The sequence below is a fragment of the Drosophila nasuta genome, chromosome X (genome assembly GCF_023558535.2).
Source record: "Drosophila nasuta strain 15112-1781.00 chromosome X, ASM2355853v1, whole genome shotgun sequence".
In the NCBI taxonomy this organism is placed as follows: Eukaryota; Metazoa; Arthropoda; class Insecta; order Diptera; family Drosophilidae; genus Drosophila; species Drosophila nasuta.
The window spans coordinates 19,529,085-19,552,343 of NC_083459.1; the positions used below are offsets into that span (position 1 = coordinate 19,529,085).

Below are 23,259 nucleotides of genomic sequence, written 5' to 3' on the forward strand. Positions count from 1 at the left end.
GTCTGGCATCTTTTGCTCTCCACGCTGCTTCTGAATTTTTTGGTTTTTTTGTTTTTTGCCACAAACAAACAGCTGGCCGTCGTCGTCGATGATTGCGTCATTTTTTGCCGACTCTTCGGCCATCAAAACCGGCATTCTCTCTACCTCTCTCTCATTCCATAGCTATTCTCATTCTCCTACGCTAAGAAACTGTCGTCGAAAAAGAGGCAAAGCAAAGAAGCAAACAGCACAAAATGCGTTCACTTTGAAATGACACACAAACGAAAACGAAAAAAAAAATGAACGTCCTGTGTGCCACCGTTTGAATGTTTCTTGTTGTTGTTGTAGTTGTTGTTGTAATGATGTCATTTCGCTTACTTTTTTGTTGTTGCATGCTCGACACGCCTTAAGCAGCGTTGACCCCACACAAATCCTTTTGCCGGCCTACATAAAAGAGAGAGAAAGAGAGAGAGAGGGAGCAGGAAAATCAATAAAAGTGGCAGCAATTTTGTGCCTTGGAGCAGGAAATATGCTCGACACACAGACAGACAGACAGACAGACATACAAATAAAATAAACAAACAAACAAACTGAATAAGCTCATAAACAAATGCCAGGCCGGCGAATGACATCACCAACAACAACAACATTAACAACAACAACATCATTCATTCGTGCAACTTTGTTTTTTTTTTTATTGAATTTATTTCGCTTTCCTTATCACTTTTGCTTTGAAAGTGCAAAAGGCAAAAAACTAAAAAAAGTAGAAAAAAAAACACGTTGCTCTAAATACACTTTACTTGTAGCAGCAATAAATTGCAAATATTTTGTTATTTCAAAAAAGATTAGAAAATTGATTTCCATATTGTATTTACTGAACTTAATTCCCAAAAGTCTGAAATCAACACTCAATATTTTACGACATTTAATGAGCTAGAAATTTGTAGAAGACCTTCCATGAGTTTCTCATCCATAGCGAACTTATACTTATGATTAATATGACCATGTAAACGACCTTTGAGCGTGTAGAAAGAGAAAGAGAGAGAGCAAGACAGAGAGAGAGAGATGTAACAGTGTAAGATGCGTAGATAGAATTGTAAAAAGTGTTGATTGAGGAGGAGGCCATAAAAAATATTGTAACGGCATATCAAATGAAATTGGAGATTGCAGAAATGTGCAGAAGGACATTACAAAATGGATCTAGTTACCAATTTAAAGTTTTTTATTAATTGTATCTTTGGAAATGGGGAAACAAATTGTAGAAACGCTTTATAAGCTTAATCTAAACATAAAATCAATTGCTTTGTTTTTTTAATTTAAAATTTACTGAAGGAAAATTTGTTAGAAGAGAAGGGCAATAAATGATAATACTGTCATATTTATCTATTCATAAATTTATTTATATTACAAAAAGTTTTTTTAAGAACTCTTTGTTTTAGAGCAAGAGCAATAAATGAAATAATGCCATCGGGTCTTAGTTGCTTTGCCAGATCTGTTATATCTGTATGGTCTAGTTTGAATGTTGTATCCTTTAGATATACCAAATGTAGCCCTCGGTATATTTAAAGTTTTTTTTGGTATATCAATTTGGTATATTCTTAGAAGGGTAGAACATATTTACTAGAGAGTCCTTAATATATTTTAGTCTTTTTGGTAATTATTTTGGTATATTTAATGATAATGGGGATAGAGCTCTAAGTATATTTTTAGTATTTTTTCGGTATGTTAATTTGGTATATTTTTAGAATATGGATTTATTGAAAATACGTAAAATATATTTCTTAAAAAGCTCTCAGCATATTTCAGTATTCTTTTCGGTATGTTAATTTGGTATATTTTTAGAATATGGTTTTATTGAAAATGCGTAAAACGTATTTCTTGAAGAGCGCTTAGTATATTTCAGTATTTTTTCGGTATGTTATTTGGTATATTTGTAGAATATGGTTTTATTGAAAATACGTAAAACATATTTCTTGAAGAGCGCTTAGTATATTTCAGTATTTTTTCGGTATGTCAATTTGGTATATTTTTAGAATATGATTTTATTGAAAATGTGTAGAACATATTTGTTAGAGAAAGAGCAATAAATGATGCTGCTATGAAATGTATCGATTTCCAAAAATATATTTTAAAACCATATATTTCCTTTTCAAAAAATGAAAATTAGCATTATCTTTCGCAGCATTTCGTGTTGTAATTTATGTGCTGTTAAAGAAACTATCCCTAAACATGAGTTTTGATCGCAATTAGGTTTTCGCTGGGGTATTTTTTAAGTGGAGCAACAGTTTTAACTGACGGCATGTAAAAAAAAAACGCTTTTGGGTTTGGCCCACGTTGTGGATGTTTTTGCTGTTGCTGTTGCTGATGCGGTGCTTGTTTACCTGGCTTGCTTCGTGGTTAGTTGTACGACGACCTCAGTCAGCTAGGAGGCAGCAACAACAACAACAACAACAACGGCGACAACAACGGTAATGGCAACAACAGCAACATTTGCGGTGCGTTGGTTGCGGCTTTAGTGGTTGCCCCCTTTGGTTGTTAATGTTTGTTTTTGTTTTCTATGTCGGTTTTGCTTTGTCTATGTGTGTGTGTGTTTGTGTGTTTGTTTTTTCGCATGTTTTATTATCATTTGCGGCCACTTATTACCGTTGCGCTGCCGGCGTCGAGTGCATTGCACTTTCAAGTGCTGTGCTGAGCTGAGCTGCTGGCGGCTTCGCTTGCAACTCACTAAATCTCACTAACCATTCATGTGGCACAGTTGCACACACTCAACAACAAAAAGAGAAAAACGAATTTGCATTCGCTGCATGCCGCTTCTTCGTCTTCTTCTTCTGTCTTCTCATTCACTGCCCATTTGTTTCGGTCTTATTTTCATGCCCAGCAATTGCCACTTGCCTCTTGCCACTTGCCCACTTGTCAATTGGGTTAAAACGTGGCCAACTTTCGTTGCTTCACGAAGTTGAGAAAGAGTTTGCCGGTTCCCTTTGTATATTTAGCATTTAAATCATATGTAAATCAAATTTATTTTAATTCTAATTGCTGCAAACTTATATTTACGAAAAAGTGAAAAAGGAATAATAAAATTTGTATTAAAATATAATACTACAGAAAATTATTTCTTACCTAATATACTTTACAGGTTTTGTAATAAACTTCTTACTTTATATTTAAGATAAAGTTCATTGCTTTTTTGTAGTCCACTTAAAATGATTTAGAGAAGAAAGCACTAGTTGTCAAATCTTCAAAGAATTTAGATATTAATATAAAAGAAGCACAATTTTCAAAAAATTCAGATATAAAAATAATTAAAAAAGCACAAGTTGTTAAATATTCAAATATTTCAGAAATTAATTAATATGTAAAAAAAAGAAAAAGAAATAAAATATTCACGTTCTCATATAACAAATCTGTAAGATACAATAGTATCTATGAGATGCAACTGTAATGACTCAATAATTTTGCTTAGTGCTTCACCTTCGTCATTCTCTGTTTATTATTACTCAAAACTGCATTTGTCAGCAGAAAGCCAACAGCAAGAGAGAGCATGAGACAGAGCGAGAGATGGAGAGAGAGAAGCCGTCAACTTATCACTTATAATGGGTGTGTCCGATCACACACACAAAGATACACCAACACCTATTTAGATACAGCTACAACTACAGCTAGAGAGCTACAGTCACCGAAGAGATCAAAAATGATTATTGAGCTAAGCTTTCTGAGCTCTCTTTCTTTCTCTCTTTCTCACACGTTTTCTGCCCCCACGAATTCTACAGAAATAAAAGCAATAAAAGCTAAAAATAACAAAAAACGAAAAAAGATTGAGCTTATTGAGAACGTGTTAAACCCTCTTGGGCAGCTGTTCATTTTTGGCACGCTTGCGAGCCAAACAAAGCTGAAAGCTGAAAGCAAAAAAAGCTTTCAATTTTTAAAGCGCGGGCGTTGTATATAATGGAAGTGATGGAAGCTTTAAAGAAAATGAAAAATATGTGAGTTGGGGGAAAGAAACCTGAGACAAAGGGATCAAACTGAATTAAGCTGGCATTATTATTGAGTGTTTTGGAAAGGTCTTAAATATTTTACCTTAAAGAAAGTATATCAAATGAATTCAATATTGAATTTCACTTTATTTCATAATTCAATAAATATTCTTATTTAGTTAAAAACAAAATATTTATATTTGCTACAAAATATTTAACATAAAAGAAACAAAAATTCAGAAAAATATTATATTATTGAGATAAAAATGTTAGAAGTTTTTTAAGTAATACCTTTGTATGGCAAAAAAAAAAACGCTTAATGCAATGTTCTTTGCTGCCTTAGCTGACAATCTGAGAAGTTTAGTACTCTATGGTATATTTAGAATGTATATACATATATCAATATACCAAATATAGCGTTTGGTATATTTTGGTATTTTTGCAATATACCGAAATATGCCAAATACGCATATTATACCAATATGCCAAATAAAGCCTTCCGTATATTTTAGTATTTTGCGGTATATTTTTCAGTATATTTATAGAATATGGTTTCAATGGAGATGGGTATCGGGTATCATATTATACCAATATGTAAAGTAAATCGTGTAGTATATTTTAGTATTTTGCTGTATATTTTTTAGTATATTTATAGAATATGGTTTCATTGGTATCGGGTATCTCACAGTCGACTATACTTCTCACTTGTTTTTTTTATTGAATTTGACACTTTATGTGGAGTAAGGTCAGTCAAACATTAATCCAAATTTATGCTCATCAAATTACAAAAAAATATTGCCAATTAAACAACTGAAAACATTTGTTAAATGAATACACACAGAAGTCGAAGTGAATCGCATCATAATTTATATTTATGTGGTTTCTAGACAGGAAATCTAGTTGGCTTAGATATTACTGAACCCTTCTCCCCCCGCTCTGACCTTGTGCTAGAAGCGTTGATCTGGTCTTGAAAACGTTTTCTCGTTATATCAAAAGCGTTTTTATTATTTCTTTTTTAACCTCAAACTTCCGTTTTGTGGGTAAAAAAAAGGCAAAATGTGATACGTTGCACAGTTGTCAATATCATCATCATCATCATCATCATCATCTATATCATCATGATTGACTAATATCGCTGCTGTTGGCCGCTTTTGCGTCTTCCGCTCGCTCGCTGTTTGGCTTGGCGTCAGTTCATAAATTGCATTATGGTTTCACAGTGCATTGAACTCTGTGTCGCTCTTCTGTCTCTCTCTGAATGTGGTCCGGAAACCCAACGAGCGAAACCTCCTCATCATCACAGTTTTCCCCACAGAGCCAACCCAGAGGGGAGGTTGCTGCTGTTGTTGTTGCTGCTGCTGTTGCTGCTGATGTCAGTCTGCAGCCATTTGGCAAATTTAGTTAAAAGCCTGCCGCAGTCCACAAGGTGACTAATTTGCATATGCACACGCATGTATGAAGAGACAGACCTTTATACCATATACAATTTATAGTATTTTATGTGGGTCTCTCTGTCTGAGTCACATTTTGGGCAGCCAATGCCATTCGAATCTATATCGTATGCAATGCAATCATATTTCGCTTTATTCAATGCATATTGTGTGCAATTGAGGCATAAACATTAAAGCGAAATATCAGTTGAGTAATACGTTCAATACGTGTTCATACAATAGAATTTTATTTGGATTTGTCTTTGTTTAAAAGTTAAAATAAAGGAAATATTTTGCATCTTTTTATACTAGGGTATTTTAGTATAACAATATCTAGATGACTCCTGATAATTTGGTTGTGATTAGATACAAATTGGAGAAGGTATTAAAGTATTTCTCAGTCTGATAATCTAGTATATTTTCCAACTTATGGTATATTCATGTATGTTATTTTTTTAATTTAGAACTGTATCAATATATCTAAAATTGGCTTTGGTATACATTTTTTAGTATTTTTGTGGTATATTATTTTGGTATATTTTAAAATTAATACCGCACTATTTTGCTTTTATTCTCATAGTCGAACAAACTTGACTCTAGCTTTCTTACTGGTTAATATTTGATTTAGCTGTTAAACTCTCAATTTTCATTCAACATTTAAGTACCAAGAATGTCTTAAGGAAGTTCGTTAATAATTGAGGTGTGCATTTGATGACTCCTTAATTTATATTCGATTTATTCGTATTAAATTTGATTTTCTGTGATTGAACTTTGAGCTGAACAAATTGATCAATATATATTTAATAATAAAAGTACTTTTATATTTTCAAACTCTGTCAATATTTGATTTGAAGAAATCTAAATTGCTTTATTCTCATTGCAACTTTAGGTTCAACAAAATTCTCATAAATTAGGTTAATAAGAATAATTACTGTCAATTTCTGCTGCTAGTTTGAATTCTTTTAAAACATATTCTATTTGATTTATTATCTACTTTGTGTAGATAAAACAAAAAACTATAGCTAATTTGAAATGTTTTAAAACATATTTGATTTATGATCTATTTTCTGTGAAAACACAATCAAACTTTAAGTTCAACAAAAGAAAAAAAAGCTAAAAAATATTTTATGTATATAATTTATTATTTTAATATGTTTTTTTCAGCTCTTTTGAATGCATATTCTATCGCATTTTGTTTGCATTCACACAAGAAAGCCATGCACATCACGTAAAGCGCAATTACGTGTACGTATGTGCTGATGGCCTGCATTAGTATTAGTGCGCTTTTGTGCAGTGAAAGCTTTGCTTACAAAAAAAGCTTCATTGGGGAGCGTAGTTAATAAGTCGCATTATAATTGATGATGAAGGAAAGTGCGGGGAGTTGTGGGTGGCAAGTGGCAAAGTAGCCGAAAACACAGTGATTCATGGCACATCATCATGCTGCATTAATACAAACTCATTCAGTTTGCCGCATTCTCTTTCATTCCCCATCGTTGTTGTTGTTGTTGACCGCAGCGCATATTTGAAAAAAGTAAATTGAAAAAGAAAACCCAAAAACCACCGACCATTAACGAGCCACCCGTTGGCTGCTGTTGTTGCTGGTGGTTGTTTGATTAGACATCCGAGCCAGAGAAGGGGAGTGCTAAGGGAGAAGAGCAGGGGGTAGGTAGGTAGGTAGCTAGGTGCTCGCTGGGTGGGTTGAGAGCACCGACGATGGCCGGCTGCCAAGTTTCCAAGTTCCCAAGTTCCCAATTCCCAGTTCCCAATTCCCATATATACACATACCATATGTATATATATATAGTCCGTTGTATGTTGCATTTCCCAGTCGCGTGTCAAATAGCTTTGCAGTCGAGGGTTGAAAACAGGATATAAAGTATACATACACACACAACAATGTGCGTGTGTGTGTGTGTGTTGGTATATTTCGCTCTGTTGACTGATTTATTACATTTTCATGGCACTTTTGTCCTGCTGCCAGACAGCCAGCCAGCTCAGCTCCTTTTCATATTTGCTTGCCTCGATTTTTGATCTATTTACTATTTACTTCGGTCCAAGCCAGCATCTGTCTGGCCTCAACCCTCACCTCCCCTTCCCTTCACTCTCTCTCATTCTCTTCGTTCAAATTAATTGCTCAAAAGTCAATGACGATGATGGTTTGATGGCAAATGCTGCTGGTGTGCAGAGTAATAGTTTGTTTTCTGCCCCTCCCCTCCCCCTTCCGTTCGCCTACTTTTTGCCTCAATTTACAAAATTTATTGGCATTTAATGCGCTCGAATGCGGGCAAACTGAGTGTGGGAAGACGAAACTATGAATTCCTTTTAATTAGGCACGTTCTTGCGTTCGTTGCACACAATTGCATCAATCGAATTAGTCATACGCTGCGTATGCGTAATATCAGCGTAGTAGAGTGAGTCGTCGGACTCAAGTGGCTGACCTGCTCGACAGTTGCTCAGCTTCAGCTGCCTAAGCCGCTTAATGAAGCGCAGCGCTGTGGCAAATCAGTGTGGCAAGCGACAGCTGTGCGGCAGCTAAGCTGACTCAAGTGACGACCCCAAACGATCAAATGCGACACATTGCACCGACACAGGGGCCAAGGCCAAAAAACAAAAACAAGAGCACAAAGTATTGAACAAGGATGTGTAATGAAAGGCCAGGCAATGCGGCAAAAGTGCCATGCACTGGAAGAAAATCAGCATATACTTTAAGCAAATTGCCATCCTTATTTAATGCGAGCTTCAAACTTAATACTAAGAAAAGTGGAATATACTTTAAAGCATATGATATTCAATTAAAGTTCATTTAACTTTAAAACTAATAATGAACTTTAATTGAATATCAAAGTTCATATATTAAAGTTCATTATTAGTTTTCAAGTTTTCTTAAAATATGCAAAAAAACTAAATATTCTTAAAAAAATACCAAAGGCTGCTACTCATTTGTAATGAAAGCAAAACACATCTTAAAATATGCAAAAATACTAAATATTCTTAAAAATACCAAAGGCTGTATTTCGCAAGGAAAGCAAAAAAGTGTGGCATTATTTTAAAATATATAAAAATACCAAAAGCTATATTTCGAAAGGAAAACAAAACAGTGGGGTATTATTTTATATACCAAAATACCACATATATACCAAAATATACCATAGAATACTAAAATATACCAGATTATCAGGCAAATCAACTAAGACCCGTATTTTTCGTTTTTTCCCAATAAAAATGTATTTCTTAAATAACTTTTACAATTTGTATCAATAATAAGAACTGGGTATTTCTTATTATGTCCCACATTTTCTACTTAAATTTTACTCATACAACAAATATGTATATTTCATATTTCATTAAATTAACGAATACTACAAACTGAATTAAACAGAAATGATTCAATAAATTTCGAAATCATGACCCATGACGTCAGTCAAAGATGAATGAAAATGGGAACCAACTCACAAAGTAGTTTTTACAAAATTAATTGGAACACAGTGATTAATCAGATGTCAGTTGAAATATTTCCCCCTAACTGAAACAGTTTTGTACTTGAGGAAATGAAGACTAATTTCCGAATGAAAGCTGCAAAGACAATTAAGTTAAATCTTGTTCTGTTTCTTATTGCTACAATTAAGAGTTGTTTGTAATAAAATGTGAATATCCGACAATGCAAGTCAAGAAGCAAATGTTGCATTATAAGTGGAGAACAATGGCATCGATCTTAGGGTTGCCATGTGTGTGGATTAGTAACAGCTGACAGCGGACATCAGATCTTGCAACTACCCCCTATAGGGTTGGTTGTTGCCACCCATGACGACAGCGAGTTGCGTTTTAATTAATTAATTTGCATAAATTATCAATTAAACCGAGCGCCGACGAGTCAAACTCGGCTGAATCTTTGTTCGCATAAGGCATAAGGGTTGCGCAACACTCCGAAGATCGCATCGGATCGCTTGCCTTTCTGCCTGCCTGCCTCTCCGTTCTGGTTGCAACCACCCGATAACAGAGTGTCAGCTGGCGCGTGCGCACACCCTTAATCAACCCCCATTAAATGCAACATAACTCAACTGTCGACTTATTCCCAGACGATCCCCGATACCATTTTTTTTTTTCTTTCTTTCAAATACATATATTTTCAATACACTTTCTTTTGTTCGTTAAGCTAAAAAAAAAAAAAATTAAATGTAACTTTTGAAGATATTGGCTTAAAGTTAAGTTAAAATAAATTAAATTTTTGCTTACATTTTGTAAACTTAGAACTAAAGCCAACTGTCGTTATCAAATCCATATTTCTGCTCTTAGCTAAAGTTAAGAGGATTGGATTGGGCTTCATTTCGGCTGAGAATGTTTTCACTTATGATTCATGGTAAAATTCCCCAAACTCTATTTGTTTTTTTTTATCGCAATTGATTTATATATTGAAATCTTTAGCAAGAAAGCAAATTCAATGGAATTTGGAGAACTTTTTGTATTGTTAGATGGGTTTTTCTGTGGAATTTTAATCTGTGTAATTTCATAGTTAAAAAGGTTTAAATCTTAGTACAGTTAAGGACTTTTAGTATAATGTATCGGATTCATTTTGTATTTAAAATTGTTGTTTCACTCTTTTCTAATTTTATGCAATTTTGTAGTTCCCTGATTCTAATTCATTTTCTTTATTTAAAGAGCTGACTTCAAATCCAATTTCAATTGAATACAATTTTTGTTACTTAGGAACGCTTTACTAATTCAATTTCTTTTAGTTTATAGCTATTTTTCTTTTTGTCAATTTTGTACAATTCAATTCAATTTCGTCTTGCCAATTTGTTCGCTGAACTATGAGCTACGAACTTTTAGAACTTGGCTGCTTGCTAATTATCTTTTAATAGAACTTGGCACTTTTACTTGGATTAAGAATTTGAGTCTGCTATGCTCAGATGTTGTTGCTTCTTGAGGGTCTTTCTCTTTCAAATTTCCACCACATAGCGACTGCTGCTCGAGGGACTTATGGAATAATAGCTGTTCTCTAAATACATATGAAGAAAATCAGATCAGATCGGAGGTTGCATTAGTAATTTGTGTGTTGAACGCACCTTCATCGCTGTCAAAGCTGTAAAAGTTGTCATCGTCGCGGGTCATGGAACGTCGACTGCGTCGTTGCAGCTGCAACTGCGATTGTGATTGCAATTGCAATTGTGGTTGTGGTTGTGGGGCACGTGGTCTGCCAGCTCTGGCCGATGTTGCAGTTGTTGTGGTTGATGCTGTTGCTGTTGGTGTTGCATTCAGCTGGGGATAGGCGAGTGGAGATCCATATTCGCTGCGACTACAATTCGAATTCTGACGATCCAGCTGCATTGTCTCATTGTTATTGTTGTTGTTGTTGCTGGCTGCTGTGGTCACAATATCGGGTATAATGTTGTTGTTGTTGTTGCTGCTGTTGCTGCGCTTGACATTCGATGGCGTTGGGGTTGCCGGCTCCTCGGGCAACTCCTCGGACTCGTCATCACCGTCCGAGCAGATGGTCAGCTCCTCGCTGTGCAAACGCCGAGCGCCGAGTCGCGATCGACCGCCAAAGCGTGAGATGAGCTTGTTCACCTTGCCCACATCGTTGGGATGCATCTGTTCGTTGTAGGTGAGACGCAGTGAACTGGTCTTGACCAACGGCTTGGCTGGCCGTGTCATCGAGGCGCTGCGCAGTGGCTGACGTTGCAAGGACGGCGCAGCAGCAACGGGCGAAGCAGGGGTTTGGGGTGCAGCAGCAACCGGGGAAGTTGTTGGCGCTGCAGTTGCAACTGTTGGTGTTGTTGCTGCTGTCAACGGCGGGGGCGCAGTTGCTGTGGGCAGCGTGGTGGGTGGCTTGCTAATGGGCAGCGGTGGCGGGACTGCATCGTAGATGGGCGCAGCTGAAGTGGGAGGCGGTGGTCGACGCTGTGGCAAGGGCGGCGGTGGCGGTGACATCGAAGGCGGTCGCTCGGACTCCTCCTCAGCTCGCTCCATCTCTAGCTGCTCCTCTGGCTGCTCCTGAACCTCCTCTAGCTCCTCTAGAGCTTCCTCTGCCTCCTCCTGTTCCTCCTCTTGCTCCAGGGTCTGCTGTTCCATCAAACTCTCCCGACTGTTGCCAATTCTGGGCGTCTGCACGCGTATTCGCGTCACTCGCGAACTGTTGTCATCGGCATCCTCGGTGTTGCTGTCGCAGCTGCTGCCCGCACTGATGCGCAACACTGGCGCATTCCTCAGCGCCTCGTCGAAGTCCGCAAATGCGGACGCTGCGCCGCCGTCGCCGCTCTCAAAGATGTCGATGCTCTTCGGTTTGTACAGCATGGGTGCGGGCCAACAATCTCGTTGCTGTTGCTCCTTGAAGCCGGCTATGATCTGTTCATTGGGCAGCCAGGGTTGTTGCTGTTGCTGGTGTTGTTGGCTGTGCGGTGGCGATGGCGTTGGCGGTGTTGTGGTCACCGCTATGATCAGCGTGGACTCGTAGGCATCGCTGTGCTGCTGATGGATGAGCACGCGCGGATAATCGGCGGCGGTGCATGCCATTTCGTCTCGCTGCTGTTGCTGTTGCCCATCCAGAGCGATATCCTCTTCGAGGGACTCACTGCTCCAAGCCGTCGATGCGTGTGCCTGGAGTTGTGCCAACGTTGCCAGTGTCTGATGCTTAACCAGCATGGGCGATGCTGAACGCGGTGCGTCGGCAATGTCCAGCTGCCCGAAGGCATCCTCGGCACAAATGTCCTGGCCGCTGTCATCGCTGTCGTTGCTGCCGTGCTCGCTGTCGCTATCGCTGTGATGATACGTGGCTGGCAGCTCCTCGTCATCGATCTCGATGGGTTCGCGGCCCACGGTGTTGGGTTTGTTGCCCTGCGGCTGTTGCGACTTGCGCTGAAAAAACTTCAGCTGTTGCAGTTTCTCGTTCAAACGCGCCAGGGAGCGTTCTAGCTGCGCAGCAACGCCTAAACCTGAGCCAGCTGCTGCTGCTCCTCCTCCTAAGCCTGCTCCATCCAAGGCTGCTCCTCCTTTGTTTGCTCCTCCTAAGCCTGCTCCTCCCAAGCCTGCTCCTCCCATGCCTGCTCCACTCATTCCTGCTCCTCCCATGCCTGCTCCTCCTTTGCCTGCTCCTCCTATGCCTGCTCCTCCTTTGCCAGTTCCTGTGTCTGTTCCTTCTTCATCGCCACCCTTAAAACTCTTGCGCCAGCGCTGCTGCAGCTGTTCGCTGGATGCAAAGCGTCGCAGTCTTGCGCGCAGATTGCTCGCTGTGCTTCCACGCTGTTGTTGCTGTTGCTTTTCCTGTTCCTCCTCCTCATCGTCGCTGTCTTGTTGCTGCTGCTGTTGCTGACTCGCCTGACGTCGCTTCATTGACTTGCGCAAACGTTTCAGCTTCTGTCTGACCGCCTGACGCATGGGTTGCTTCTCCTGCGACTGCTGTTGCTGGTCCATAGCACCCTCCTCCACAGGCATCTGCAGGGGAGGCTGACGCACCTTGGCAAAGCGTGTGGCCGCAATGCCTCCGGGTTTCTTTTTGCGTGCCACAGCTGGCGGTGGCGGTGGCGGCGGTGTCTCTAGGCCGCTCTCATCGCCGCTGTGATCCGCCATGCGTCGCACTTGTTGCACCGCATCCTCTTCCGCCTCCTCCTCACCATCCTGCTGCTGCTTTAGCGTATTCTGACGCGTTATGGGTAGCGTGCTAATGTGTATGTCATAGTTGTCGGCTATGTCGCGATCGCGTCGCGCTTGCGCCATTTGCTCCACACGTCGCTCGGCCTCGTATTGTTCCACATAGCGTTGCACCTCGATGTTGTCGCGTCGCACGACCGTCTGTTTGGCAAAGAGATGCTTTAGCCGCAGCTCGCTGAGACTCTTGTAGCCACGTTGCAAGCGCTGCGTTAACGTGCCACGTTCCTGTTGCTGCTGCTGCTGTTGTTGATCGCCGCCTGTCGGTGGCATCTTGATGGGACTGATGGGACGCGAGACACGCGTCGTCATGCTGCCGCCATATGGTGCATAGTAGTCATCATCTAGGCTCCCAGCACTGCAATAGGTTGCCCCACTTGGCTGCAGATGATGATGATGATGTTGTTGTTGCTCTGTTGATGTTTGCTCGTGCATCAGCGAACTGATCGTTGAGATGCGCTGTGGCGTCCGATTGATAAACTGTGCCGCCTGCTGCTGCTGTGGCAATGCCAACTGTCCACTTGACACTCCTCCCCCCACTGCTGCCCCTTCATGCGACGCTGCCTTGTTGCCGCCCCCGCCCCCACCGCTCACATTGTCCCGGGAGCTGCGAAAGATGCGACGAGCGCCACGCAACTTGGGCAGCGTTTTGGGCAACTTGAGTTGCGGCATCGCTGGCAATTTGGCTGTAAAATATTATGAATGAAAGTGTTTATGTTTATTTTGTTTATTTTGAGTTACACTCTAGGGAAGTACATGAAATTAAGCTATTATGTCTTTAGGAACTGTTGAGGATCTTTACATAAATTGACTCATCTTTACTTAATATTGAATTCACAAGAAATTTCAAAGGAACATTAAACCATTATTTTCTAGCTTAAACTAGTTCAATAACGGCACTGTTTCTGCTAAGAACTAGTTCAATGTTAACTGCGTTAGCCATTAGTGCCTTTATAAGTTAAAGAACCTCTTATTTCGAAGAAAAAACTTAAAAAAAATGAAGACATCAACACAATGCAAATGATTGATTATCATTTGGTTAACCTTTTGATTTTTACTGCACTAAAATGAAGTGTGAACTAGTTCACATTATTATCAATGATCTTTTACAGTGATGCGTTTTACTTAAATTTGATTGATATTTAATTCAGAGTGAAGATATGTATTTGCCTTTTTATTTATTATATTAAGTCTAGTATTAAATTGCAAATTTTATAAAGTAAAGAGAGTACTGGCTGATGGTTCCTTTGATTTAGATTTAAGATAGTTTGCCCAGTTCACAGCAAAATAGTTCAATTTTGTTTAGAACAAGTTCATCATTCAACTGACTCATCATTAGAAGGAGTTGAGAACTGGTCACTCAATTGAAGTTGATTTGATCATAAATGATCACTGAGAAACAATTTGAATAGTAGTCGAAGAACTAGCTCACATTAAGGCAATTGAATATTAGAGTACTAAAAAATCGATCACAAGTTCACAACTCACAGTTCACACACAAAAAAAAAAGCACTTTGAGTTAATTCCTTATTCGCTTTTCAATTTAGGTTACCAAACGTAGCTCATTTCATTTTAAGGATATCCAAATCATTCACTTTGCATGCTGTCGAATTGGTTTTGGGTAGAAGCTCACCTTTGAGACTATCCACATCGATGCGCTGGCAAAGATTACGCAAATCCATGATGCCTCCGCCCCCCGCCTCCGTGTCTGCCACGTTCTGGCTGCTGCTGCGACGATTCCTGCGACAGATGATGACTCATTGTTATGGCCCAATTAAGCCAGGTGTTTTCTCTATATGTGTTGTTGCTAACGCGACAATAACAAGCTCAAACGTCCGTTGCAGTGCAGCATTTTTGCCACTTTGAGGAGTGTGCACAGACAGCTCGGAACTGTTGCAGATCCGTTTGCGTTTAACGCTAATTCAATTAGTGACTTGAGTTGTAACCCTTTTGCTATTCTCCAGTCTGTCTGTGTATGTGTGTCTGTTTTTTTTCTCTTGCTTTTCTGTTTATTTTCTTTTGGCCCTGTGCCTTCTGTCTGACACATTTTCCATTGAATGGCATTTGGGAATTAGGTCTATGACGACGACGACGAAGAAACTAAAAAAAGCGACGCTGTCAACTATTTTTAGTCGTTTTTCCAATTGATTCATTGACACTTTTCTTTTGCCACTTCCGATGGGGGGCAAACGCTGTCGATTCTCGTTTTCTCCAAGTATTTCTCGGTTCTCGCCTCTTCTACATTTTGTTTTTTCTTGTTTTTTGTTGCCCATGGACAAGTCGCAAAGTAATAATTGCAATAATCGATTTTTAAGTCGTGCTCTCTGACGGTCGTTCAATCGCTAGTTTTCTTCTCTTCTCTTCTCTATTTTACATATTTTTTGTGCAATTTGCAATTTGAAAAGTGGGAATAAGCTTCAGCTTGAGCAGTCGTAAGTTCAATCAAGCTTATAAATCAAGGGAACGAACATTTCATAAGCTAAACAATTGCAATAATGTAGGAAATATAATTTCAATTCTTAAGTAAAGAAAAGCTTATCTCGGAATTATTATGATTAAAAAGTTATAGCTAAACTCTTAACTCAAAGCTTAGTTAAATAAAAAATCATAGAACCACAAAATTTTGGTTGTGAATTGTAAGAATCGTTTCAACTTTTGGTATGATCAAAGTTAGTTAAAATCATATTATATATTTAATGTATAAAGAAATTTATAGAAAAAAATTAAAAACAAAAATTGAGTCTTAATTGTATTTAATTTTTAAACATTACAGTTTCAAGTGCTGCTGTTTTTTTCTTTTTTATTATAATGTGTCAGCTGTTGTATAACAAAATTTCATTCTTAAATGAAGAATTGAAAACAAAAATGGACCATTAAGAAAATGCTAATATAAAATTCATATGACGAAATGAGTTTCTTGGACATATTTCTTTGATTTAGCACTTTAAACAGAATTTTGTAATAATTTGTTCAACTGAGAATTTTTGGGGAATATATTTCATAATGTGCTTCACATATGTATGTAAGCATTATTTACATGCTTCGACCATGCGAAATATCAGCGATATATAGAGAAGTGTATAAAGTGAATGCCATCTGGCAGAAAATGAATGCTTAAAAATAAAAATGTCGGAATAATCCGAATATATTTTTTGGTTGTTTATATTAATATTTGATTTTCCAAGGGAAACCGGGCATCTGTTGGTCATTAAATAAGTAGAATGTGTTGCTTTCGTTGCCGAAATCAACAACAACAATTTGAACTTAATAACAATTCTTATAAAACTAATTACAATAAAATTGTTTCTCTTTTCTTCTACTTGCAGACAATAAACTTTGATGACGTTCTCATATTGCAATGCAAACTGGTTTTCACGTCTCGTGTCGTTAGCATTTGTGTGTTATGTGAACAAAGTAGCTCACTTCACTTCTCTTTTCCACCAAACAAAATAGTATTCACATGCCGAATGGAAAAACGTTCACTTGATTGCAGTTTTCATAAGTGTGGAAAATTGTGAGAACCAAAAAAGAAAGAAAACAAAACAGAGAGAAGGAGAAAAGCAAAAAGAAAAAAAACATTCCAGATAGTACAATAATCACAATACGAAATTGACAATACAACTGCGCAGATAGTTGTAGATACAGCTCAGTTCGGAAAAAGTGCCAAGAGGCACACACACACACACACTCACCTGTGTGAATCCAGAGGTAGAAGAAGAAATACAACAAGAACAACAACAAGAACAACAACACAGCCAAAATGCGGCGGCACTCAACGATGCTGGCCGCGATATTACTGGCTGCCATTTTGGGCAGCTCAACGGCAATGAGTAAGTGACAGAATCAACTATTATTAACATGTATATCATATGCTATTATAGATAAGTAAATAATGCAGCAAAGTCACGTGCAGCAAATTTTGCGACAGCTCATTGTGAATCAAGAGCAGAAAGCAAAGCTTTCAATTGTGATGACTAAAAATCAAGATCAGAAAGTAAAGTGCTCAATTATGATGATTAAAAACTACTTGTGCGTTGCTAAGCTTTAACAGTTGCAATATCAAAATACCTTATCAGTTAGCTTATTTTAACATTCGTCAAGGTTTCATACAACTTTTTTCATTGAATGTCTGAAGTACTTCTATTGGTACATTTAAAGATACTCATACTGTTGGAAACACACTTTTTGCGCATTCTTCTTTGTGCGCGCTTTCGTAAACGTTTCTAGTGACAGAAAAAGCTTAGCCAATTATTTAATTGAGTAGAAGTGAAGTACTATTATCATTATAGCTTTAGCAAAAAAATACTAAAAAGTTATAATTTTATGAATTATGCTTTGCGATTGCATTCGTAAACGTTATGCTGGCAATACCGACTTAATATTATTTACATGCGTAACTATCAGGTACTTTGTAGTATATAAATATGTTTTAAAGCACTATTTGCGCATTCTTCTTTGTGCGCGCTTTCGTAAACGTTTCTAGTGACAGCAATAGCTTAATCAAACGATTAATTCAATAGCAAATATTGCAAATAAATATTATCATTATAGCTTCGTCAAAACTGTACTAAAAAGCTCCAGCTTTATCAATTCTGCTTTGTGGTTGCATTCGTAAACGTTATGCTGGCAATACCGTCTTAATATTATTTACATGCGTAACTATTAAGTACTTTGCCGTATATAAATATGTTATTTTCTTCTTTGTGCATGTATTCGCAAACGTTTTGCTTTCAGCAAGAGTCCTTTTTATTTTTCAATAGCAACTAAATTATACATATTAAAAATGAAAAGTTAAAGTCAACTTTAGCAGTTTAGTTCTGCTTAATATTGCATTCGTAAACGTTTCACTGGCAAAACCTACATAGTTTTTTTGTAGACTTCAAGAAATGCCTTTCGAAAGAGTTTCCTCAATTTGAAGTGACCTATGTAGCTCTGTGATCTCTGGAGACCCACAAAATGACAGAGCATTTAGTTGAGTTAGCTAGCAAAGAGGAGGAGCTCTCTCCCCCAATAAAAACTTGACGAGCGACACAGTTGATAAAAATAAACATTGAGAAACGTAGAATTTTTATTAAGTAAGAGGATCATGGCCTAATTTATGTGCCAAATTAATGAAGTTCCCATTGTGGCCCCTCTCTCGCTCTCGTTATAGACAATTCCCCGCCCCGGATCATTAAACAGCCGCCCACCGATGAGCTGCTTTTCAAGGTGGCGCAACAGAACAAGGAGAGCGACAAGCCATTCATTATTGAGTGCGAGGCCGATGGACAACCGGAACCAGAGTAAGTACATAAACACATCACACAACAGTCTGGAACTGCACTCAATACATACTATATAACATAGCACAGTTTCTATTCTAAGTATATATCTAGATAGCTATATGGAAACTATGTATGCGCAATTTACATAAATCAATTTAAAGCAGACGCTTGGCAAACAAATTCTCCCCATTTAAAATTCGAATTAGAAATCGTTTAGTTTCTTTTATTCTCTTCTCATTTTTTTTTTTTTTTTTTTTTTTTTTGTGCGTGTGTTTTATATTTCGGTCGTCTTTGCGCGTCGCGTCACAAATATTTTTAATCCTACAGACGAAACACACAAAAAAAAAAACTACACGCAAACAAGAAATTTGGTCTGTTTTTAGATTTTTAGATCAACAATCTCAACTGAAATGTTGCTATGAAAAAAAAGAAGAAGAACCCCTTACACTTGCCCCCCTCACAATAAACACGACACGCACAATTGAGGGACATGGCCTAGTCTCAAAGATCTCTGGAATTATCTCACGTCCTTGAGCCACATTCGTATGTAATGCAAAACTGAAAACATATTGTGTACTCGCACTTTGTGTTTGAAGTCAATTTGAGTTGAGCAAAGGCATAAAGAGTCAGAAAGATAGAGTTGAGTGTGCTTGACTTTTAGATACCCGCTATCAATTTTAATGAAAAGCGAAGCAATTCAGTATTATTCTTAAAATATACTAACAAAATACTGAAATATATTTAATGTTTTATTTGGTATATTAATTTACTAAAATATAACCGAGTAACTAAGCCTCTTATATACTACAAATAACATATCAACCAAATACTAAAATATACTGAATGTTATATTTGGTATATTAATATACTAAATCATACTAGATTGTCAATCAAAGCAACTGAGCCAACAAAATACTTAAATATATTGAATGTTATATTTGGTATATTAATATACTAAAATATAACCGAGTAACTGAGCCTCGTATGATACATACTACAAATAACATAGCAACCAAATACTAAAATATACTGAATGCTATATTTGGTTTATTAATATACTAAAACATACCAGATTGTCAATCAAAGCACCTGAGCCAAACAATAGTTTACCAACCAAATTCTAAAATATACTGAATGTAATATTTGGTATATCAATACACTAAAATATACCAGATTGTTAATCAAAGAATCTAAGCTTGACACATACATTTCGTGCAGTCACAAAGTTATGATACCCTTCTACCCTATGAGTAGGGGTTATCAAAAATACTCCTTGAAAAGATTCTATTTGCTTTACCTTTTGAACTTTTCTATCAGTTTCCGGTTAAACTTTGCTTTTAATAATGATATGAACTGTTCGTTTGTGTGCTAAGAAATGTGATATTTTAAATGCTATTGACACGATTTTCATTCTCTGTGTGTGCAACAGGTGGCGCTTTAGTCATGTGTTTGAATTTTTCGCTTTATAGCAAAAAGTTTTCATGCTGAAAATTAAAGCAATTAAGTGCAATTTATTTTCGAATAGTTTTATTTTGCGATCAAGTTGATCGCATACTCTCTGTGTCATGAGACAGTTAATAATAAAATTATGAATTTATGCCAATTTACTGCAAGTTGCTGCAGAGACAATGATGATGTTGATGATGGGTTGATGGTTGATGTGCGACACATGAAATGAATTTTAATGACTCACTCGAGTCTTCGAGTCTGTCTGTCAAGTAGAATTTTTCGGGGTGTATAAATATTATTGTTTTTATATGGCAATTTGAACCTGTTTGCATTAGAAACACGTTTCATATTTTTTTATAGGTTTTTTTTTTTGCTTGTTATTATTACCAATCTTTGGTTTTTTTTTGCTGTCTGTTTAATGCCTATTGCAGACATTTTAAAATGCGGAATTTAGTTTTGGTAATTTATATATTTTTTGTTCGTTTCTATTTTGTGCGTGTGTTTTTTTTATTGACGAGCTTGGACGATGACCTCATTTTGTGTGTGTGTGTCGAATAAAACAAAAACAAAAGAAGTGCGTGACTCGTTGAAAATTATGAAAAATAACTAGCCGAAAATAGTTTTTCCTATGCGGCAACAGATGTCGCTCTCTCTTGAGCTCTCTTGCTCTCTCTACCTATCTCTTTCTATCTCTTCAGAGAGTTGGCAAATGTGTAAAATAAATTTCAAAACGCATTTTTTATTTATTTTTACACCGACTCGTCAAATGGGTTAATAGTGGGAAATGCGGTCGCTTTTCTTCTTTTTTTGTTTTTCTATTTCTTTTATTTTTTTGGCTAGATGACGACAACGCACATAATGATCGCGATGATGATGACGATATGGCAAGTGGATGGGCCAGGTAGTAACAAATAACCAGTTTGACCGGATGGTCAAGGCACGCTTAGAATCGGCTTCAAAAATATGTACATTTATTATGGCCAGCAAAGAGAGAGCATTACGTAATGCTCATAGGGCGATCTCTCTCTCGGTCTCTCTCTCTCTCTCATTTGCACTTGATCATTTCTCACGGCAGCGCCATCTGTTGGCCGACTGGCTTATTATGTCGTCATGCTTCCTACACAAAATTGTCATCGCATTTCCACACAAAAAATGTCGTTTTGTGTGTTTTTGCTTTGCTCACTTTGATTGCAACTGAATGAAATGAAATGTGTTTTCCATCTGCATATCATTCACAAATGAGAAAAGTAAAAGTCTTTTAGCTAATTACTCTTCGGTAGAGAAAACCAATTGGTTACCAATTGCTCTTGAGTAATGCCATTAGTTGCAATTAATTGCATAAATAGTTGTGCACAAAATTGACGCAAGAAATTTTCGCATTACTTGCCCCGGAAATCAATAGTAAACGATATTTGCCCAAATAACAGGCATTAAAATGTTGAGCAAACTTGAATGAAATATGGCAAAAATAACATGTAATTAAAAATTGAATGTTTCTCGCGTGGTATTTATGGAAGAAAAATACATGCATTGCTCCAATTTGCATTGCGTTCCCTTTTTTTGTTTTGCTTTTTCCGTTTGCTCATTTTTGTTTTCTTTTTGAATGTGGAATGAGTTGCAACGGGGCGTATGCGCAATGAAGTCGCGCTTCATTCAGCTCTCGACGTGCTAACTACACCTATCACATATCTATGTAAAAACTGGCATATATACTTGTATATATATGTACATACATATATATAGATACGCCTCTGTGATTCAGCGTGACATACTTTTATTGTTGTCATTGGCTGCTGCTTGTTGTTGTTGCTGTTGTTGTTGCTGTCCAATGTGCAACATAGACAACATAGACAAATAGCGACGCAATGCGTGCACAGTTATTTTTAGCCCCGCCACAAATGATGTTATTTTCATTCTAATTCGTTTTCTTTTTGTTTAGCACTTTGATATTAATGATAATCCATAATAATGCGGTTTACTCTTATTGTATTTTATACACAAATTTGTTGTGTACAACTTGCAGCCATGGCAACGAGTCGAGTCGAGTCGCGTCGAGACCAAGTGAACTCAATTAGGGCAGGTGGGCGCGGTTGAGTTAGTTTCGATGCGCGCTACGCGGCGTATGAGTAATAAACATGGCTATTAAGAAATTTTACAGCACGAAGAGCATCTGGCAAATGCAAAAGGCAAAACAATGCGATGATTAATGTGCTCTGCATCAGAATTCAATAGAGGGAGATTGAGAGGAATGTGCACGTCATACAAAAAAAAATCAAGTTAGTGGCTGTCTAAACAAAAGGTAGAAAAGAGCATAAAGATAATATTAGACGAAAACAATGCAACGCAGAGCTTAACAGTATTCAAAACAAAGCATATGCATTTCATAAACAATCAAGAACTGGGAGATTATAAATACTGAAGTCAAATAGAGCAACTTAAGATGAACCCTAAGTAATCTTCTGTATTTGAGCTTCATAACTTGCTGATAACTTACTTGAGGTCGGTCAATGAACGCTGCTGCCAAACCCTAAATTAGCAGTCGAGTGTGCTCAACTGTGAGATACCCGTTACCCATTTTAAATAGAAGCAAAATTAAAATTAATTAATAATTATAATTAATTATAAAATATACCGAATTAATATACCACAAAAGTACTAAATATATGTCAAATGTCATATTTGGTTTGTTGGTATACCAAATTTATATACCCCAAAAATACTAAACATGTACCAAAGGCTATATTCGGTATATTGATATAGTACTACATTCAGAATACACCATAGAGTACAAAATATACCAGATTGTCAGTTAAATGAACTAAGACAAATGTACCGCAAAAATACTGAAAATATACCAAAGGTTATATTTAGTTTATTAATATAGTAATACACTCAAAACATACCATAGAGTACAAAATATACCATATTACCAGTCTAAGAATCTAAGACAAATATATTTGGTATATTAACGTTGTACCACATTCAAAATATACCATATTGTGCAAAATATACCAGATTGTCAAACAAAGTCATACAAAAGAACTTCTTAAATACCTTGCACATTTTTTATCTGATCTCTTCTCAGTCTCTGACATTTACATTTAGGATAGGCATTTACAGTTATGAATATGTATACTTTATGAGATCGGAGATGCCCCCTTCTATATATATTTCCTGAAGGTATAAATAGTAGCTGATGTACTCAATTTCCGACTGCAGCAACTAAATTTGATGCCAATTAAAATTACTGAACAGATAAAGGCATAATCAGGATGCTAAAATGTGATTTCTGTGTCAATTAAGTTCAAATTATAATCAGCTTTGATCTTCAACCCAGCAGAAATACATTAAGCCAGATTAGCCAAAGTATATCCGGTATTCCAAATGGTGTCAGCTTTTTGCGTTCACATTTATATCAATAAATTCTATATAATGCTCGCTATATAATATAAATATTTCTATTGGATTTAAATTGCTCTCTCTCTCTCGCTCTCTTTGTTGATTGTCTCACGTTCGTGTGTTGAA

At 37.2% G+C, this 23,259-nt stretch overlaps 2 protein-coding genes across 6 annotated transcripts in view; one reads left to right on the forward strand and one right to left on the reverse strand.

Moving 5' to 3' along the window:
• The window catches only part of LOC132797345 (neuroglian), a 50,993-nt gene that overhangs the window by 3,828 nt on the left and 23,906 nt on the right, over nt 1-23,259 (forward strand). For all 4 annotated transcript variants that reach the window (XR_009633652.1, XR_009633651.1, XM_060809065.1 and 1 more), the window contains exons 2-3: nt 16,475-16,851; nt 18,174-18,303. Coding sequence is in view for 2 of the 4 variants with exons in the window: in XM_060809065.1 (XP_060665048.1) it covers nt 16,782-16,851; nt 18,174-18,303 (200 nt within the window). In the remaining 2 variants the exon portion in view is untranslated. The remainder of the gene's footprint in view (nt 1-16,474; nt 16,852-18,173; nt 18,304-23,259) is intronic.
• On the reverse strand, nt 9,542-14,941 carry LOC132796285 (protein PIP82). 2 transcript variants are annotated; one of them, XM_060807397.1, is made up of 3 exons: nt 14,655-14,941; nt 10,444-13,707; nt 9,542-10,369 (listed from the first exon to the last, which is right to left on the reverse strand). In XM_060807397.1, the coding sequence occupies exons 1-3, from the start codon at nt 14,701-14,703 to the stop codon at nt 10,356-10,358; spliced, it is 3,327 nt and encodes a 1,108-aa protein (XP_060663380.1). In that variant the 5' UTR covers nt 14,704-14,941; the 3' UTR covers nt 9,542-10,355. The 2 variants fall into 2 exon arrangements, with proteins under 2 accessions (XP_060663380.1, XP_060663379.1); XM_060807396.1 differs by having other exon boundaries at nt 9,542-10,376; nt 14,655-14,938.

Bases quoted from the DNA above. Each gene is read 5' to 3' on its own strand.
- LOC132796285 (XM_060807396.1), bottom strand. From the start codon at position 14,703: ATGGATTTGCGTAATCTTTGCCAGCGCATCGATGTGGATAGTCTCAAA. The intron at 13,708-14,654 runs GTGAGCTTCTAC...AATATTTTACAG, and splicing joins CGATGTGGATAGTCTCAAAG to CCAAATTGCCAGCGATGCCG. The intron at 10,377-10,443 runs GTGCGTTCAACA...ATATGTATTTAG, and splicing joins CAGCTTTGACAGCGATGAAG to AGAACAGCTATTATTCCATA.